This window comes from Cimex lectularius, unplaced genomic scaffold (assembly GCF_000648675.2).
Source record: "Cimex lectularius strain Harlan isolate CLEC.00 unplaced genomic scaffold, Clec_2.1 scaffold69, whole genome shotgun sequence".
Classification (NCBI taxonomy): Eukaryota; Metazoa; Arthropoda; class Insecta; order Hemiptera; family Cimicidae; genus Cimex; species Cimex lectularius.
In genome coordinates this window covers 339,532-354,847 of record NW_019392630.1, presented here as the reverse complement: position 1 = coordinate 354,847, position 15,316 = coordinate 339,532, and the positions used below count along the sequence as shown (strand labels likewise).

Genomic DNA, 15,316 nt, shown 5'->3' with positions numbered 1-15,316 from the left:
GGTACCACAAGGTCATTAAATGTCACAAGTTCAGGTGTAAAATAATAAAATTTTATTTTATTTTGAAACAACTGAAAAATGATAACGTGAAACCTTTGCACTAAACTAGAATGTTCTTCAGAAGAAATGATAGCATCTTTCAAGTAAATGATGTGAAATATAATAAAATAATCCTTTTTTTGGTTTTGGGTGATTTTTCTATTCAAGCTTTTTCAACTTTTTTGTACTATTTTTATTTTTGAAAATATATTTTTTGTTAATATTTTAAGGTAAGAACAGTATTTACAACTTGATTAATGTGTTTATTTATTCTTAAACATGGTTCAAAATGTTTAAGTAAAAAGTCAATTTGTGTGTGTTCCTATGCTTGCACTCACACACACCAGGCCTAAGAAGAATTTTTAGTTTTTCCAATCTTTTTTTTAAATTACATACCCTCTATTATCATAAGTAATGTCATGTTTCGGTGCTATTTCATGATCTGTATCTATCAGGTTTGTTGGAATTACTCGCCCCAGGACCATTAAATTAATGCGCCATTTTTCCATTTATTTGCACTTCAGGTTTTTTATTAGGCTATTGTTATTATATGTATAACATAATATTTTTAGATTTAGATACTTGTGGTTTTTTTGGTTTAATTGCTTCATTGATAGGAGGAATATTATCTATTCAAAACATATTGTGTATAATTCCTAGATAACAAGTTTTTCTATTATGTTTATGTCGCAATTGTTCCTTTGTTATTTATTTCTTGATTTGTTCCTTTCTCTTATGTTTTTATTATGTATCTCCACAGGAATTAAACAATTATAATGCATACAAGAAATATGATGTACTTCATATGATCAGTCTATGGTCCTTTCACTACAGCAGTCTATTGTACTATGAACCTTTCAGCACAAATATCCTAGCAACTTGAATGACGCAGCTCTACTGGGCTCAATTACTGTCCATAGCTCAACAGCCTTTCAGCTGAATTATCGTTACTACAATACATCTATATGTGTTCTTTCAACACACTGTAACTCCAAAGCCATTAGCCCAATCGCCCTCATAAGTCTAAAGTTTAGAGGAGTATAATTTTAGCTCTTATAAGCCCTGAGGGGGGCCCTGTAGTAGCCAAAATTATCAATAAGCAATAATATTTCTAAAAAATTTCAATCTTTTGTTATTAATTCGACATTTTCACATTCAACTTTGGATGTAAAAAGAAAGGTTTACTCTCCAAAGGACAATTGCTTTTCTGTCCTCACATGACATCTGCCTGTTCAGCACAACTGTCCTCCAACCTAGAAGTCCTTAGCTCAATTTTCCTCATTATTCAAAAATCTTCAGCTCTACTATTCATTTTGCAATGCTATTCAGTTCAACTATCCTTACCTAATGGGTCATCAGCATGACATTTATACCTCAAATGGTACCTTAAATACCTCTCAGCTCAACAGTACATTTTTTAATAAAGTATTTAGGTTAATTATATATATATATATATATATATATATATGTGCGTGTTTGTGTGTGTGTGACAGTAGTTCCAGCACAATTGGAGACATTGAGCAAAAACTAAGTATTACTAAGTACTAAGTTCAAAATGTTTTAAGTTCAATTTTCGTACATTTTAAGCTGTGCTTACAGGTTCTGATTTTGATCATCAGCACCAAAGTCTTCAGGTCAATACAATAGGTTGACATGACAGTCTTCCAGCAAAATTCTTAACTAAATCTGTGTGGTATGCCATTGGGCAACTGTCATAAGTGTATCAAGCCTATTGGTTATTCATAATATTTACTTATTGCAAATTGAGCATAGCTAAGTGTAGTTGTTTAAAAAATTGGTTTAAATAAAAATATACAATACAAAATGTACCCTTTGACCAGAAATTTACCGATATTTTAGAGCTGCGTTTGCAGATATAGATTTTGATCAGATAAGTTGTTCACTTTTTTTTCTCATTTGTACACAAGAAAAATTTTTTTTATTGCATGAAGGAACACGTGATGATAATATTTCCATTGTTGTTGAAGATTTATTCCAATCACTGACTTTTTGAATTTGGCTCTCGATTTTGAGTTCGAAATAACGATGACAGATAGAAGCACGATCGGCTGAAGCGGAAGCATCTATGAACTCCTGGGGTGGGGGTATGGATGTATAGCAGGAGACATGGCGAGTGTTAATTTGGGTGAATGACGATTATTGCGTGATATTATTATTTTATAGTGCCGAAAGTGTATTTGTTGAACAATTTCGTTTCCTCAGCTTGCGTTTGAAGTTAATGAAAAGTGAAAATGCAGAATGTTGGACAAGAGTCGGGTGCGGAAAGTCAAAAACTTGATAAAGTAAGTTCACACGAAATAGGGAAATCGTCTACTCCCCAATCTTCGAATTCTAGTCCGACAAAATCGGATTCGGACCCGTTCTCGGAACTCAATCCAAGGTTTTTATCGGATTCGTCGGAAAGCGAGGAAGAGGACGTTTCCGAGGTAGGTACTCAATGAGAGCGAGGGGGCAAAGCTTTTTGGTCGGGTCGCGAGCTCCTCGCCGAGCACAGGCCCAAATGAACCCTGCTCGACCAGACATCTTGTTACTTAGTCACGGGCTCAATTGAAACTTGTTATTTATCATTTTTCCATTGAATGAGGTTTATTTCATTTAGACAGGCTTTATACACCAATACGGAATATTGATTAATTCTCGAGACCCGTCTGAAATTGTACTATTTCGGTTGACCTAATAACGTAAGCTCGGAACGTCTTTTCATCGGATTTTAGATTTTTAACACTTTCCGACGGGGAAAATGGATTACGGATTTTCTCATTTGCACTTTGGACGATTATTTGAAGAGGATGAGAAACGGGAATGGACGTTTCTTCTGTTGGTCGTTTCGTCCTTTGGCCTCTGTGCGTTTCGCCTCTTTTGTCCGGCGTTGTGAGGGAGGAACTGTCCACTTTTTTTTTGGTTAGCACTTTTATTCCAGAGCTTCGAACTTGGGCTTTCTGACTCGCAAGCATTTTTACTGCTTAAACCTGGTAAAGAATAGTCAAATCGTCAACGTCGGCCGCATAATAAAATTGAATGTCACAAAAAAAAAAAAAAAAAATTAAAAACATTCAGTCATTTCCATTTTAAATATTGTAAAACTAAATTCTTTTTTTTTTTTTTTTTTTGTAAAATAAGTTACAACTATATTATACTAAAAAATACATTTTTTTAAAATACAAATTTATAGTAATTTAATTCAATTTTTTAAAATTTTAAAATACTTATGCAAGAAAGCATTTTTTGTTATGCTTTAAGGGGCTTCCTCATAATTAAATAAATGCGCACTTTGGTAAAAAAAAAACTGTATTTATCAATAAAAGATTATTACAAAACAAGCAAGGTAGTGCTACCTTACATACTACTATACATTTAACAAAATATCAATTATGTTTTTTACTTTCCCACACCACTTTTGCAATTGAATCTGTAGGGAAACAATAAATTCCACCAGGAACATTTTTCACCAAAATAATAATGAATTGAATATTTTTAAAAATTCTAATTATTAAAACAAATGTCTGTGGAGTAAAAAATGACAGGGATTTACACCTACTGAATATTGAACATTTGTTTTTAAAGAATGTAATATTGCAAAAACCGACTGTGAGGTAGGCAAATCATTATTGGTTTTAATATTTGACATAAATTGTGAAATAGGATCAAAGGGCTTGTCTACAATTCATCAACATTGATAACATTGTCGTTTTGTTTATTTACTTATTTTTATTACTTCCTCTGTCTCATTTTTTTCACTCCCACTACTCATACACACAGTTTATTCTCTTCAGATCTACCTTTTCTTCCACTCTTTTTTTTTCTCTCTTACTTTGGCTAAAGTTAACCAAATCACTGCAACTATAAATAAATTATTTTCACACTCTCTCCCTCCCTCCCTCCTTTTCCATCTCCATCTCTCCCAGTCACACCCTCAATATCTCTCTCTCTCTCACACTCACTCTCTCCATCTCTCCTCCTCTCTCTTTCTTTTTATCTTTCCATCTCTCCCCCTCACACCCTCTCTCTATCTTATCTCTTCTTCTTTTTCATTCAGGCTCTCACTCTTCTCCCATTTTATCCTCCCTCCTCTTCACAACCTCTCTATCCTTTATCCTTGTTTTTATCTTTCACATTTCTTAAATTTCATTTATTCTCTCATACTCTCCTCTTCCTCTCTTTCATTCAGTCAGCCACTCTCTCTCTCTCTCTCTCTCTCTCTCTCTCTCTCTCTCTCTCTCTCTCTCTCTCTCTCTTCTCTTCTCTCTTTTCTCTCTCTCTTTTTTCTCTCTCTCTCTCTCTTTCTTTCTTTCTTTCTCACTTGCCCGCTCACTATCTTTCTTCTCTTTCTCCACTCTGATCTATCACATTCTCTGAGTGTCTTTCTTTCCCTTTCTATGTTTCCTCTCTCTACTTCTACTGTTTATTCACTCTTTCTATCTCATACCTCTTTCTCCACTCTATCTCGTTTTCTGCGTCTCTCTTCTTTCTTCTCTTTCCTGTACCTCCTCTCTCTCCCCTCTCTCTCTTTCTTCTCTCTCCCCCTCCTCNCTAACTCTCTCTCTCTCTCTCTCTCTCTCTCTCTCTCTCTCTCTCTTTCTCACTTCTCTTTCTTTCTTTCTCCCCTCTCGTTATCTCCCTTGTTTCTTCCCTCTCTATCTATCACATCTCTTTGTTTTTCTCTCCTTTTTCTTCTTTCTATCCTTTATCTTCCCCCTCTTTCCCTCTCTCTATCTCTCCTGTTCCTCCACTCTCTATCTATTCATATTCTCTGAGCCCCTTTCCTCTTTCTTTTCTCTATCTTCTCTTTCTTTTCCCTTTCTATGTTTCCTCTTTCCATCTATCCTGTTTCTTCCCTCTTTATCTATATCGTCTTTTTGTTTCTTTCTCTTTCTCTCCAATCTATATCAACTTCTGTTTATTCATTCTTTCTCTCTCATATGACTGTCTCTCCTTTTTTTTTCCCTGTCCTATATCTGATTCTCCCCTCACTATCTATCTCATATCTTAGTTTCTCTCTCACTCAATCACCTATTCTTTCCTTGTTTTTCTTTCCTGTATATTCTTTCTTATTTACACAACTCTCATTATTATAATAAATTGTGTTTACCAATTTAATCATGTAAGTTTCTTGACATTAATGAGTCGGTAGGACAAGTGTTTTCTTCGAAACAGAAGAAATACATTCTGTCTCTCACTCTTTCTTCTCCACTTCCTCTCTATTTTTTCTCATTATTTTTCCTCTGCCTAGAGTCTCCCATATGACACTCACACATTCTTTTTCTTGCTGTTTTCCGTTCAATCTTTTTGCTTGTTTGTTCTGTCAAACTCACCAATGAAAATTATTAGAAGTTGAAATGTGTGTGACACTCCAAAACAGCAAGGATAGGCTGTCATCAAAATGATGGGAAATCCGTAAACTTATATAATTTCATTTAGCTCATGGTTTATAGACTTTTCTTACGCCATGTGTATTTTCATTAAAAAAATGCTTAACATTAAATTGGGTACCAATTGCCAAAGAATACAATTTTTCTCATACATTTAACTAGTTGAAGATGTCTGGTCGGTTGTGTTCAATTTTCTACCAGTAACATATTTCTATTTCATTATTGGGCTATTTTCAGGTGGAATCTTTTGTGATCGACCAAGTTGCAGATTTGGACGATTCAGATGCAAGATTACAGCCATCCAAATTCCTTCTTGCGCAGGAAGATCCCGAACACTCTGTGGATCCTGAAACGCAAGCAAGACTTGAAGCGCTTTTGGAAGCAGCAGGTCTTTGTATAATACTTTTAGAAATGATATAGTATGAATTAATAACCATACAGAAGGCGAACCATTAAATGCTAGATAATTTTTTGTTTCGTTAATTGCTGAAAAAGAAAGAAAATTTCTATCATAATGTACTCACTACATTTAAACATTTGAAATTAAATAAATTCAATACATTTAATATATTTAATTTGCACTCGCCTTTAAATGTTATATGAAACTTACTACCTTTAGGTATAGGGAAACTGGCATCAGGGGATGGAAAACAACTGGCTGACCCTGAGGTCCTTCGGAGGTTAACATCAAGTGTCTCTTGTGCCCTTGATGAAGCAGCTGCTGCACTTACCAGAATGAGAACAGAAAACCCAAGACCACAACCAGAAAGGTGTGTTATTGGTTTTGTGTTTGTTAGTTTAATTAATTAATGAACTATGCAATTACGTAATATTTCAGAACACTGGTTGAAGCTTGCACTGATGGAGATGTTGGCACTGTCAGAAAACTCCTAACAGAAGGTAGAAGTGTCCATGAAACAACTGATGAAGGAGAAAGTCTTCTGTCCTTGGCTTGTTCGGCAGGCTATTATGAATTAGCTCAGGTAAATTTACTAAATTTGAAATTGTTAATAGGATAAATTTTGTCGAATTACATTTTCCCTTCTAAAAAAATGTTTGGTTGTTATAGGTTCTATTAGCAATGCATGCTAACGTGGAGGATAGGGGCATTAAAGGAGATTGTACACCTTTAATGGAAGCAGCATCATCTGGTTATGTTGATATCGTTAGATTATTGATACATCATGGTGCTGATGTTAATGCCCAATCTTCTTCAGGTAATCATTTTATTTAATGTTTCACAAATCACATTAGAATTTTATTATATCGTTATTAAATAAATTGTAGGAAATACACCTTTAATGTATGCATGTGCTGGTGGTCATCTTGATGCTGTAAGAGTTCTGTTGGATGCCGGAGCCAATGTAGAAGACCATAACGAAAACGGACACACTCCCTTGATGGAAGCGGCCAGTGCTGGCCATGTCCAAGTAGCAGAGGTTAAAATATTTTTCAATACACAAATATTGTCTTTGAAACAAAACTTTTCATAAACCTATGTACACAATGAATTGCAGATCCTATTAGAACGAGGGGCTGGAATTAACACCCATTCCAATGAGTTTAAAGAATCAGCTCTTACCCTTGCATGCTACAAAGGCCATCTTGATATGGTCCGGTTTCTTCTTGAAGCTGGAGCTGATCAGGTTTGTTAATTTCATCTTTCATTAACTAGAAATGGTAATTTCTTTTAATAAGCAAGCCAGACAGAACTGTAAATTAATTATTAATATTAGGTATAAAAAGTAATAATCATAACAAAAAGCGTCATGATATTACGACATAGTAGCAGTGTGAAAATTTTAATTCAATACTGTTTAGAGATTATCTTAAAGGCATTCCTTTGGTGAAAGATAGTAGGATTTTTTAAAATATAAATAATGGGATGATTGTTTGCTTTACACAATATCTATTTGAAGTTCATTTCACAATTTGTCAATGTTTTTAGTTAGTTATTATTTTGATAAGAAAATTGGTGAATATCCTATTTGTCTAATCTCAAAATTCTCCCCTGGTCTTATCTAAGGTTTTTCTGATGTATTATTGATAGGGTGATGTAATTGATTTTAATTTTTAAACTGCATTTGAAAACAATAAAGGGTTTCTTTGCTGTTTCTTGACATTCTGTAAAAGCGACTTAAGTGTAATGTTCATATTGTTTTTAGGAGCATAAAACAGATGAGATGCACACCGCTCTCATGGAAGCCTCAATGGATGGTCATGTTGAAGTAGCTAGGCTACTACTAGATTCTGGAGCTCAAGTAAGTCATGTCACTCATATGTTAACCCGTTCAGAATGGTCTTCGTTCCCCAAGTGAGGTACTCAGAATGTGATGATAACCTGAACACAGGTACTGAGAGCTTGCTCTACTCTCTTCACTTTTCAATTCAAATTCATAGAAGCAGTGTGCAGTTTAACTTATTTATTTTAGCACTAGTTAGAGTATGAAATTTAGAAAATATAATGCTCTTATTTACCGTATTGCTTCTTTGAAGGTGAGCATGCTCTCAGTACTCACTCGGGGAAGCAAGGGTAAAATATTACACTCACATTTCTCAATGGGTTATAAAATCCTCACAATTAGTACAAACAAATAAATTCATTCTTAACCAATTTTTAAAATATTATTTTAAAACAAACTTTACAATCAATGTATTTATTTTATTAATTTTTTTTTTTTTTTACCTTTTTAGGTAAATATGCCAACAGACAGTTTTGAGTCACCTCTAACCTTAGCAGCTTGTGGAGGGCATGTTGACCTTGCTCTTCTTCTTATCGAAAGAGGAGCAAATATTGAAGAAGTTAATGATGAAGGTTATACTCCATTGATGGAAGCTGCACGTGAAGGGCATGAAGATATGGTTGCTATTTTATTAGTAAAAGGTACATAGAAATTGTTATTTGTTATAATTTTCCTTTTTTTTTTGGTCAAATTTTTCATGACTACATAACAGTTTTACAAAACTGTATGTTCGATTTCTACTGTTTAAAATAATGTCGCACATTGTTTCAGGAGCGAACATAAATGCTCAAACTGAAGAAACTCAAGAAACAGCTCTAACATTGGCCTGTTGTGGAGGATTTTTAGAAGTAGCAAATTTTTTAATTAAAAATGGAGCTGAAATCGAACTAGGTGCTTCAACCCCACTAATGGAAGCAGCGCAAGAAGGCCATTTAGAGCTTGTTAGGTAAGTGCTATTCACTTAATAATGTTTACCACATCACAATATGATTGGTCTCATTTTATTCACAGCCTTCTTGTAAACATTTTGTTATAAGGTTTAATGCGAATAGTTATTTTAAGAGCTGATTAGCATTAATAAACTGTCTGAAAGTGCATTTCAAAAATATCCGTGAATTAATATTCCTTTTTCTCAAGAATGGCTCAACTTATTCACTTGGTTCCACAAAGGACATGGCTTTTTTTATGATGTTGAACATCAAAAATTTGCCCTACTCGGACGATTGCTGTATGTCCTAAGGCAAAGAAAAAAAAAAAAAAAAATTGCCCCTGATTATCGTCATAACATATTTTTTTTAGAGCCCGAATCTTATTTACAAAAATGCACTACAAAACCTTTAGTTTTTGTCCTTGTTAAATTTAAAAGTCTTTAATATTCCTTTCTCTTATTGTCTAAATGTAAACACTAGTTCTCATCACAACTGTGTTTTAGTTTCTGTCTGAAACTTGTTTCCCAAAGTTATTTACTTTGAAAAATTAAGATTTTGTTTACATAAACTTATGTGCTACTAAGCTAGTTTATATCAACATTAAAAAAGTTTGTAAAATCTCAGAAAATACTTTTGATATACTGAAGAGCAGTAATTTGTTAACAATTTTATAGTTGATGCATAAAAATTAATTTTAATTTCATTGTCAATAGATATTTATTAGAAGTACATGCAGATGTGAATGCTCAAACACAAACCGGGGATACAGCACTAACTTATTCTTGTGAAAATGGTCATACTGAAGTTGCCAAACTGTTACTTCAATATGGAGCAGACTTGGAGCACGAAAGTGAAGGAGGAAGAACTCCGTTAATGAAAGCCTGCCGGGCTGGTCATGTTTGCACTGTTAAGTTCCTTTTGTCTCAAAATGCAAACGTTAATAAGCAGACGACAAACAACGACCATACCCCACTTTCGCTAGCTGCTGCAGGTGGTCACATTGCTGTAGTTGATCTTCTGCTGTCCCAATCTGCAAATCCATTTCATAAGTTAAAGGTATAATCATTAGTTGAATATTTATTTATTAGTGAAAAATTTCAATAATATTTGCTTTAGGATAACTCGACCATGTTAATTGAAGCTGCTAAAGGAGGTCATACTAATGTTGTTCAACTTCTTCTTGACTATCCTCATTCTATAATGATGAGAGGAGAGCAGCAGGGAACTCCCGGTCTTCAGGAAGTACCTGATGCTGTACGAACTGTTACCGGTCAAGAGGAAGTTAAGCAGCAACAGCAGCAACCTCCACCACCTCCTCCTCCACCTCAACAGCCTCATACTGGTATGATTTATTCCTTTGATCCTATTAATTGTTATTTTCACTAAAACAAAATTAATTTCAGGGAGGGTAACGGACCAAGTTCCACCACCTCAACTACCTAATCCTGCGGGTAATGCTACCTCAGGTGCAAGTAGCAAACATAACAGTACAAACATAAGTGGAACTGGCCTAAAAGTATTTCGTAAAGCGAGACTCATACCACCTCTCGAGTCAAACAACTTAACATCGCCTGAAATTCAACAGGTGAGAAATCAACCTTCCCAGTCTTCTGAACATGCTAAAGATGAAGCTATGATAGTAAAACCTCCCACACCTCTTTCTCTGGAAACACAGTTTTTTCAAAGACAACAAATAGTTGAAGAACTTCAGGTAAATTATTGACATATTTCAAAAATATTGTCACACATATTTGATGAAATGTTTTATTTTTTTAGAGGGTAGAACAGGAATTGAAAGAACATGGACCTCTGTCTCCTACAAGTGGTTTGAATAATCTCCTAACTCCTACTACACCACCAGGACCACCTCCTGATTCTATTTCCCAAGGTTAGTAAAAACAGATCTGAGTATTCGCATTGTTCGCAATTTTGCTTGATGATTTATCTTAATTCCTTAGTTTTTGAAAATTTTGGTTATTAGAAAGTTTGATATTCTAAGCAGAAACCCCTTACAAAACGGTTTTTTTTTTTTTTTTTTAGACAAAGCATGTATTAAATATTAAAAAAAAATTAAATTCCAACCATTTAATAGGGAAATAGATAAATTGGGATAAATTGATAATGGGGAAATCATCCATATCAACTAATTATCTACATTAATATCATAAATAGATATTTTGTCAGTAAAAACAGCAGGAAGTCTAAAGTTGTTGGATGTGTTGTAAATATATTGAGTAATATAGAGTTTTTTTCGTTTTTCAGAAAACTTAAACTTTCATGTATAAATTTATTTCAATTATTCTTTTTATTTAAGGCCTTGGTTGAGATAAAAAAATTTCACGAGTGGGATCGTGACTTAGATCCACTCGGACACATTTCCCCGTGGCCACTTCATAACTCACTGAGATTCGAATCCTGATTACATGACCTTTGAAAAATAGCAAAAAGAGGTAAAATTGAAAGATTGTAGACAGATGAGGAGTTAGTGTCTGAGCGGATTGAAGTCACGATGCTCTAGTGGTTAGAGCAGCATCGAAGATTGTTGGTTCAAATCCCGCTCGTGACACTTTTCATCTCAACCAAGACCTTAAATAAAAAGAATAATTAATTGAAATAATTAATATGGTCAATTATGAAATATTGGGGGGGGGGAGTAAAATTTACTTTTAAATCTGTCTCTCTAATCTCTAATTAATTGTGTGCACTATACTTCTGCCGTGAGGGTTTCATTGCGTAAGATCCCAATAAATTATTATTCAATATCCCATCAAATAGACAATAGGATAAGGGTGCAATACGTTGACCGCTGTAGTTCATTCTTGTAAATGGTTCTTCAGCATTTAAAATTTTTGTAAAGGATGCATTTCTTAACCCTAGTGACCAAATAGGAAATAAACCTTTCAGATTTAATTCTATTTGATTGTGAAATGCAACAAGTTATTTGATATTCCTGAAGGATCGAGTTTCACAATGAAACCCAGATAAGATTCTTCTTTCTATCCCCCCCCCCCGGGTGCTGGTGTTTTTGAAAAAAGCCCATTTGTAAGTATGTCGGGTTCGATGCAGGGCCACTGGATTCGAACCAGGGACCTTTACCTTACAGTGATGAGCGCCGTGTCAACACCTAAACCGTTGCGGCCACCGATGCCCCTCTTCTTTCTATTGTTGTGTTAATTATCAGTTAATTTAACCTAATCCTCCAAAATCACTGTCGTCGATTTTAAGCTTTATACAATGAGGTGGTCTTTGAAGCATCTCCCAAATGTCACAAACATTACTGTTTATTATCAGTTTATTATGTTTATTATGTCAGTTACTGGGTTATTATCATCACCATAAATTGCAAATAAATTTCACATCTGCTGCTCTATGGCTGAAATCAAGTTTATATAGCATCTTAAATAATTTTTATTTTCTTCTGAATCGCAGTTCATTCTAGGGCTTTTGTGTTCAAGTACCCCTATCTTAACAATCTCTTTCAATAACGCTTTTCCCACCTTGAAGCGCAATGGGGCTAGCACATAATAAAAGATTGCCTAAGAGTGAAAGTCGAAAAAAAAAAAAAAAAGTATGCACAATGCACACACCCAATAACCTATGGAAATCATAAATTAATGCAAACTGTTTAATTTTATAATTGGGAATGGCATTAAATAAGTACAATAAAGGTTTCAAAAAAATATATTTATGAACTCACATTTGTATAAAAAGATATGGCATAAAAAAGAGAAAAACAAGGGCAGTTAAATTAAGTTAATAATGTTACCAGGTTGGAGTTGCTTAATAATTAATTGGATTAAATCAAATATAACTTAAACTAAAAAAAACATTATTTTTTTAATTTGGTTGATGAAATGTTTTTAATTAGAGGTATTGAAAAAGTGAATTAATTTTACTAATGTTAAAGTATTCAAGTTTCATTCCATTGTTAAACATATCCACAAATATATCTGATGCTAAGAAAACATGACTATTTGTAATTATCAGATAGCCTTTTTAATGTTTACTTTGCAACAAAACATTGATTGAACCAATTCAGAAAAAAATGTTATAATACATTTGAATTAACGTTTTGTCAAAGGTCTTAGTCGAGGTGAAAAAGTTGGTGTGACGAGCCGGTTTCGAACCCACAACGTTAGGCTCAATACATCACTTCTCTAACAACTTGAGCTATAGCAAATATCCCACGTGTGATTTTTTCATCTCAACCAAGACCTTAGATAAAAAATACAATTAATTAAAATAATTAATACAGTCTATTATGACTACTCAATAAATATATATGGATTGATGTTATAATAAATATGGAATGAATAAAATTTACTTTTAAATCTGTCTCAAAAATCATACATTAATCATTTAAGTTTTTGAAATTAATTCATTCATTGAAATATTATTGGGCTGGTTTAATATTTATTTAACAAATAAAATATCTATGCAGATTAATATATAATAATAGTATTTTATTACTTTTCTCCATCAAATCCAATATTTACAATTTTTTTTTAACACTTGGGCATGGTCTTTTGTTTGTCAGCCAACTATAATCAGATTAAAATAAGTAGGATAATTTAGTCTTAAAATTAAACTTATGTGATGCTTAATATTGAGGTTTTTCTCATTACATTGGAATGTAACGTAATAAAATGTGATAGAAAGCGCTTAATTCATATACTTCATAAGTGAATTTTTCTTGTAACATTTAGCCTTCTAACCAGCCAACAAGAGAATTATAACCACAATAACAAATGAGCTTGTAGTCAAATAACAGACTGTTGGGACTGCTAATTATCTTTTCTAAATTATTCCACTGTATGAAACTGAAGATATGTTGTTCTTGTGGTTCTGGCTGGGTAGGAGGTGCAGGTGACCTGATTCAACTTTTCTGCGAAGGTATGATGTGTGCATCAACTGGTGTGTTTCATGCTGGGAACCACAATCAAGGATTGATGGTTCACAGCACGGTTACATCTCAATCTCCGATCCAACTTCCGACATCAGTTCAACAGCCAATTACTACACCCAGTGAGGTAGTGCAGGTAAACATTTTCAGTTAATTATACATAAACAAAAATTTTCTTGTGTTTCTTTTCAAGAACTAAACTAGTTCCTGAAGTAAAACCCAAGATAAAAAGTCAACAATCGGAAAAAGAAGAGTGAAAAATACAAATAAAATTATTTACTAAATATTACCAGATTTGGGCAATTATGTGTAGCCTAAAAGTTGAAATTTAATTTTAACATTATTGTGTTACTTACTTGGTTCTGGGTTAAAAAATGATTTTATATCTTTAAAAAATGAAATATATATTTTACATTGTTAATAACTTATAATAAAACAATATTAGTTTGGTTTATATAAAAAAGTGTCAAATATTGTTAAAACATTTAAATAAACTAATTGTTAATCCACATTAGGGGACAGCCATTAGCGATCGTCCAAAGGTGAAACCAACTTGGAAGAAGGAGGGGAAAAACGTACGTAAACAGTCGGTCGTTGCATTCCAAGCGGCATTACAACAGCAGCCATACCTGGAACATATTCCTTCAACAACAGGAACTGTTGAAGGAACAAGCAGTGCAGTTACTAAATCACCGCAATATTATACAAATCAAATACTAGCCCAGATTCAACAGCAAATGGATATGAATTATCCTTTACATCTGCATCATCCCCAGATTCGGACCCAACAGGAATTGGTATGGTGGTTTACTGTTTAAATGTTAAGTTGATTAGAATTAATTCTGATAGATCACTTTAATTAACCCACTATCATGGAAAAGTAATTTAAGCAAATGAAAACAATTGTAAATTCATCAGTAAAAAATAAAAAAGTGGAAATATATGACAGTTAATATGATTTTTTTCAGCTTTCTGAGCCTTGTGATATGATTAAGCGACAGTGTCCATTGTTGGCACGTGCTGATGAAGCATTGATGGATCTCTCAAAACCTGATCCAGATGCGACCGCGCTTATTCAATCATTTATTCCTGATGATGTTCTTCAATCAGTTGAAGACATTTCAAGCTGTAAGTTATTCCAAGCTGTTATGGTCTGAGATTGCAGTGTTTTAAATTTACTTTTTTATAGTATCACCTGAAGAGGTTGAGAGAATGAGATTCAACGCTTCTGCTGCAAACGCATTTATGGCCGGTGTTGAAGCTGCATCCAAATTAATTGGACCGAGCCCTCATCCTCCATTCCAAGTTGTACCCACAGATCATGGTGATTTTCAGGTAGTTCATAATCATCCTGATCAGTCAGCCCCTATTCAGTATCTGTATACAGCAGTACCTTCTACAACTGGAACTGCAGCTCCTCAGGTAAAACGTACAGTTTAGTCTGCTATATAGAAGTTTGAAAAGTTGAGTCCTATATATATTTTAATTATTATTTAGAGTACTAGTGCATTCCAAATACCCTGTCAGGAATTTCAAGCACAACTGACTGCTGATAAAAACACTTCTCCATCGTCTTCAACGAGGACAAGAACAGATGCATCTTCCTCTGTGTGCACTCCTGCACCAGCTCCTGCTAACCAAGTCTTACCTACTTCTGTAGCGACTTCAGTGGCTGGTCAACAACAGCAATACCAACCTCAGCTCATCCTGAAGGCTCCACCTCCTTGTAAGTCAATAATTGTAGTAGTTAGTAATATTTCCTTTTCATTTTTTAGTATAGTTTTATAAAATAAGTAACATCTCAATATTTTG

General features: G+C 33.8%; 1 protein-coding gene across 9 annotated transcripts in view; it reads left to right on the top strand.

The window, feature by feature from the left end:
* The first annotated feature begins 2,129 nt into the window (after positions 1-2,129).
* Positions 2,130-15,316, top strand: part of LOC106670367 (ankyrin repeat and KH domain-containing protein 1-like) — a 31,688-nt gene continuing 18,501 nt past the window's right edge. For 6 of the 9 annotated variants that reach the window (XM_024224922.1, XM_024224906.1, XM_024224829.1 and 3 more), the window contains exons 1-19: positions 2,130-2,486; positions 5,667-5,817; positions 6,049-6,199; positions 6,268-6,412; positions 6,499-6,646; positions 6,717-6,868; positions 6,947-7,075; positions 7,595-7,690; positions 8,124-8,313; positions 8,444-8,618; positions 9,315-9,657; positions 9,718-9,943; positions 10,005-10,312; positions 10,378-10,489; positions 13,459-13,640; positions 14,020-14,301; positions 14,473-14,632; positions 14,694-14,926; positions 15,002-15,230. In XM_024224922.1, the coding sequence (XP_024080690.1) occupies positions 2,292-2,486; positions 5,667-5,817; positions 6,049-6,199; positions 6,268-6,412; positions 6,499-6,646; positions 6,717-6,868; positions 6,947-7,075; positions 7,595-7,690; positions 8,124-8,313; positions 8,444-8,618; positions 9,315-9,657; positions 9,718-9,943; positions 10,005-10,312; positions 10,378-10,489; positions 13,459-13,640; positions 14,020-14,301; positions 14,473-14,632; positions 14,694-14,926; positions 15,002-15,230 (3,607 nt within the window). In that variant the 5' untranslated portion in view covers positions 2,130-2,291. The remainder of the gene's footprint in view (positions 2,487-5,666; positions 5,818-6,048; positions 6,200-6,267; positions 6,413-6,498; positions 6,647-6,716; positions 6,869-6,946; positions 7,076-7,594; positions 7,691-8,123; positions 8,314-8,443; positions 8,619-9,314; positions 9,658-9,717; positions 9,944-10,004; positions 10,313-10,377; positions 10,490-13,458; positions 13,641-14,019; positions 14,302-14,472; positions 14,633-14,693; positions 14,927-15,001; positions 15,231-15,316) is intronic. The other 3 variants (XM_024224879.1, XM_024224937.1, XM_024225007.1) reach the window with 3 other exon arrangements.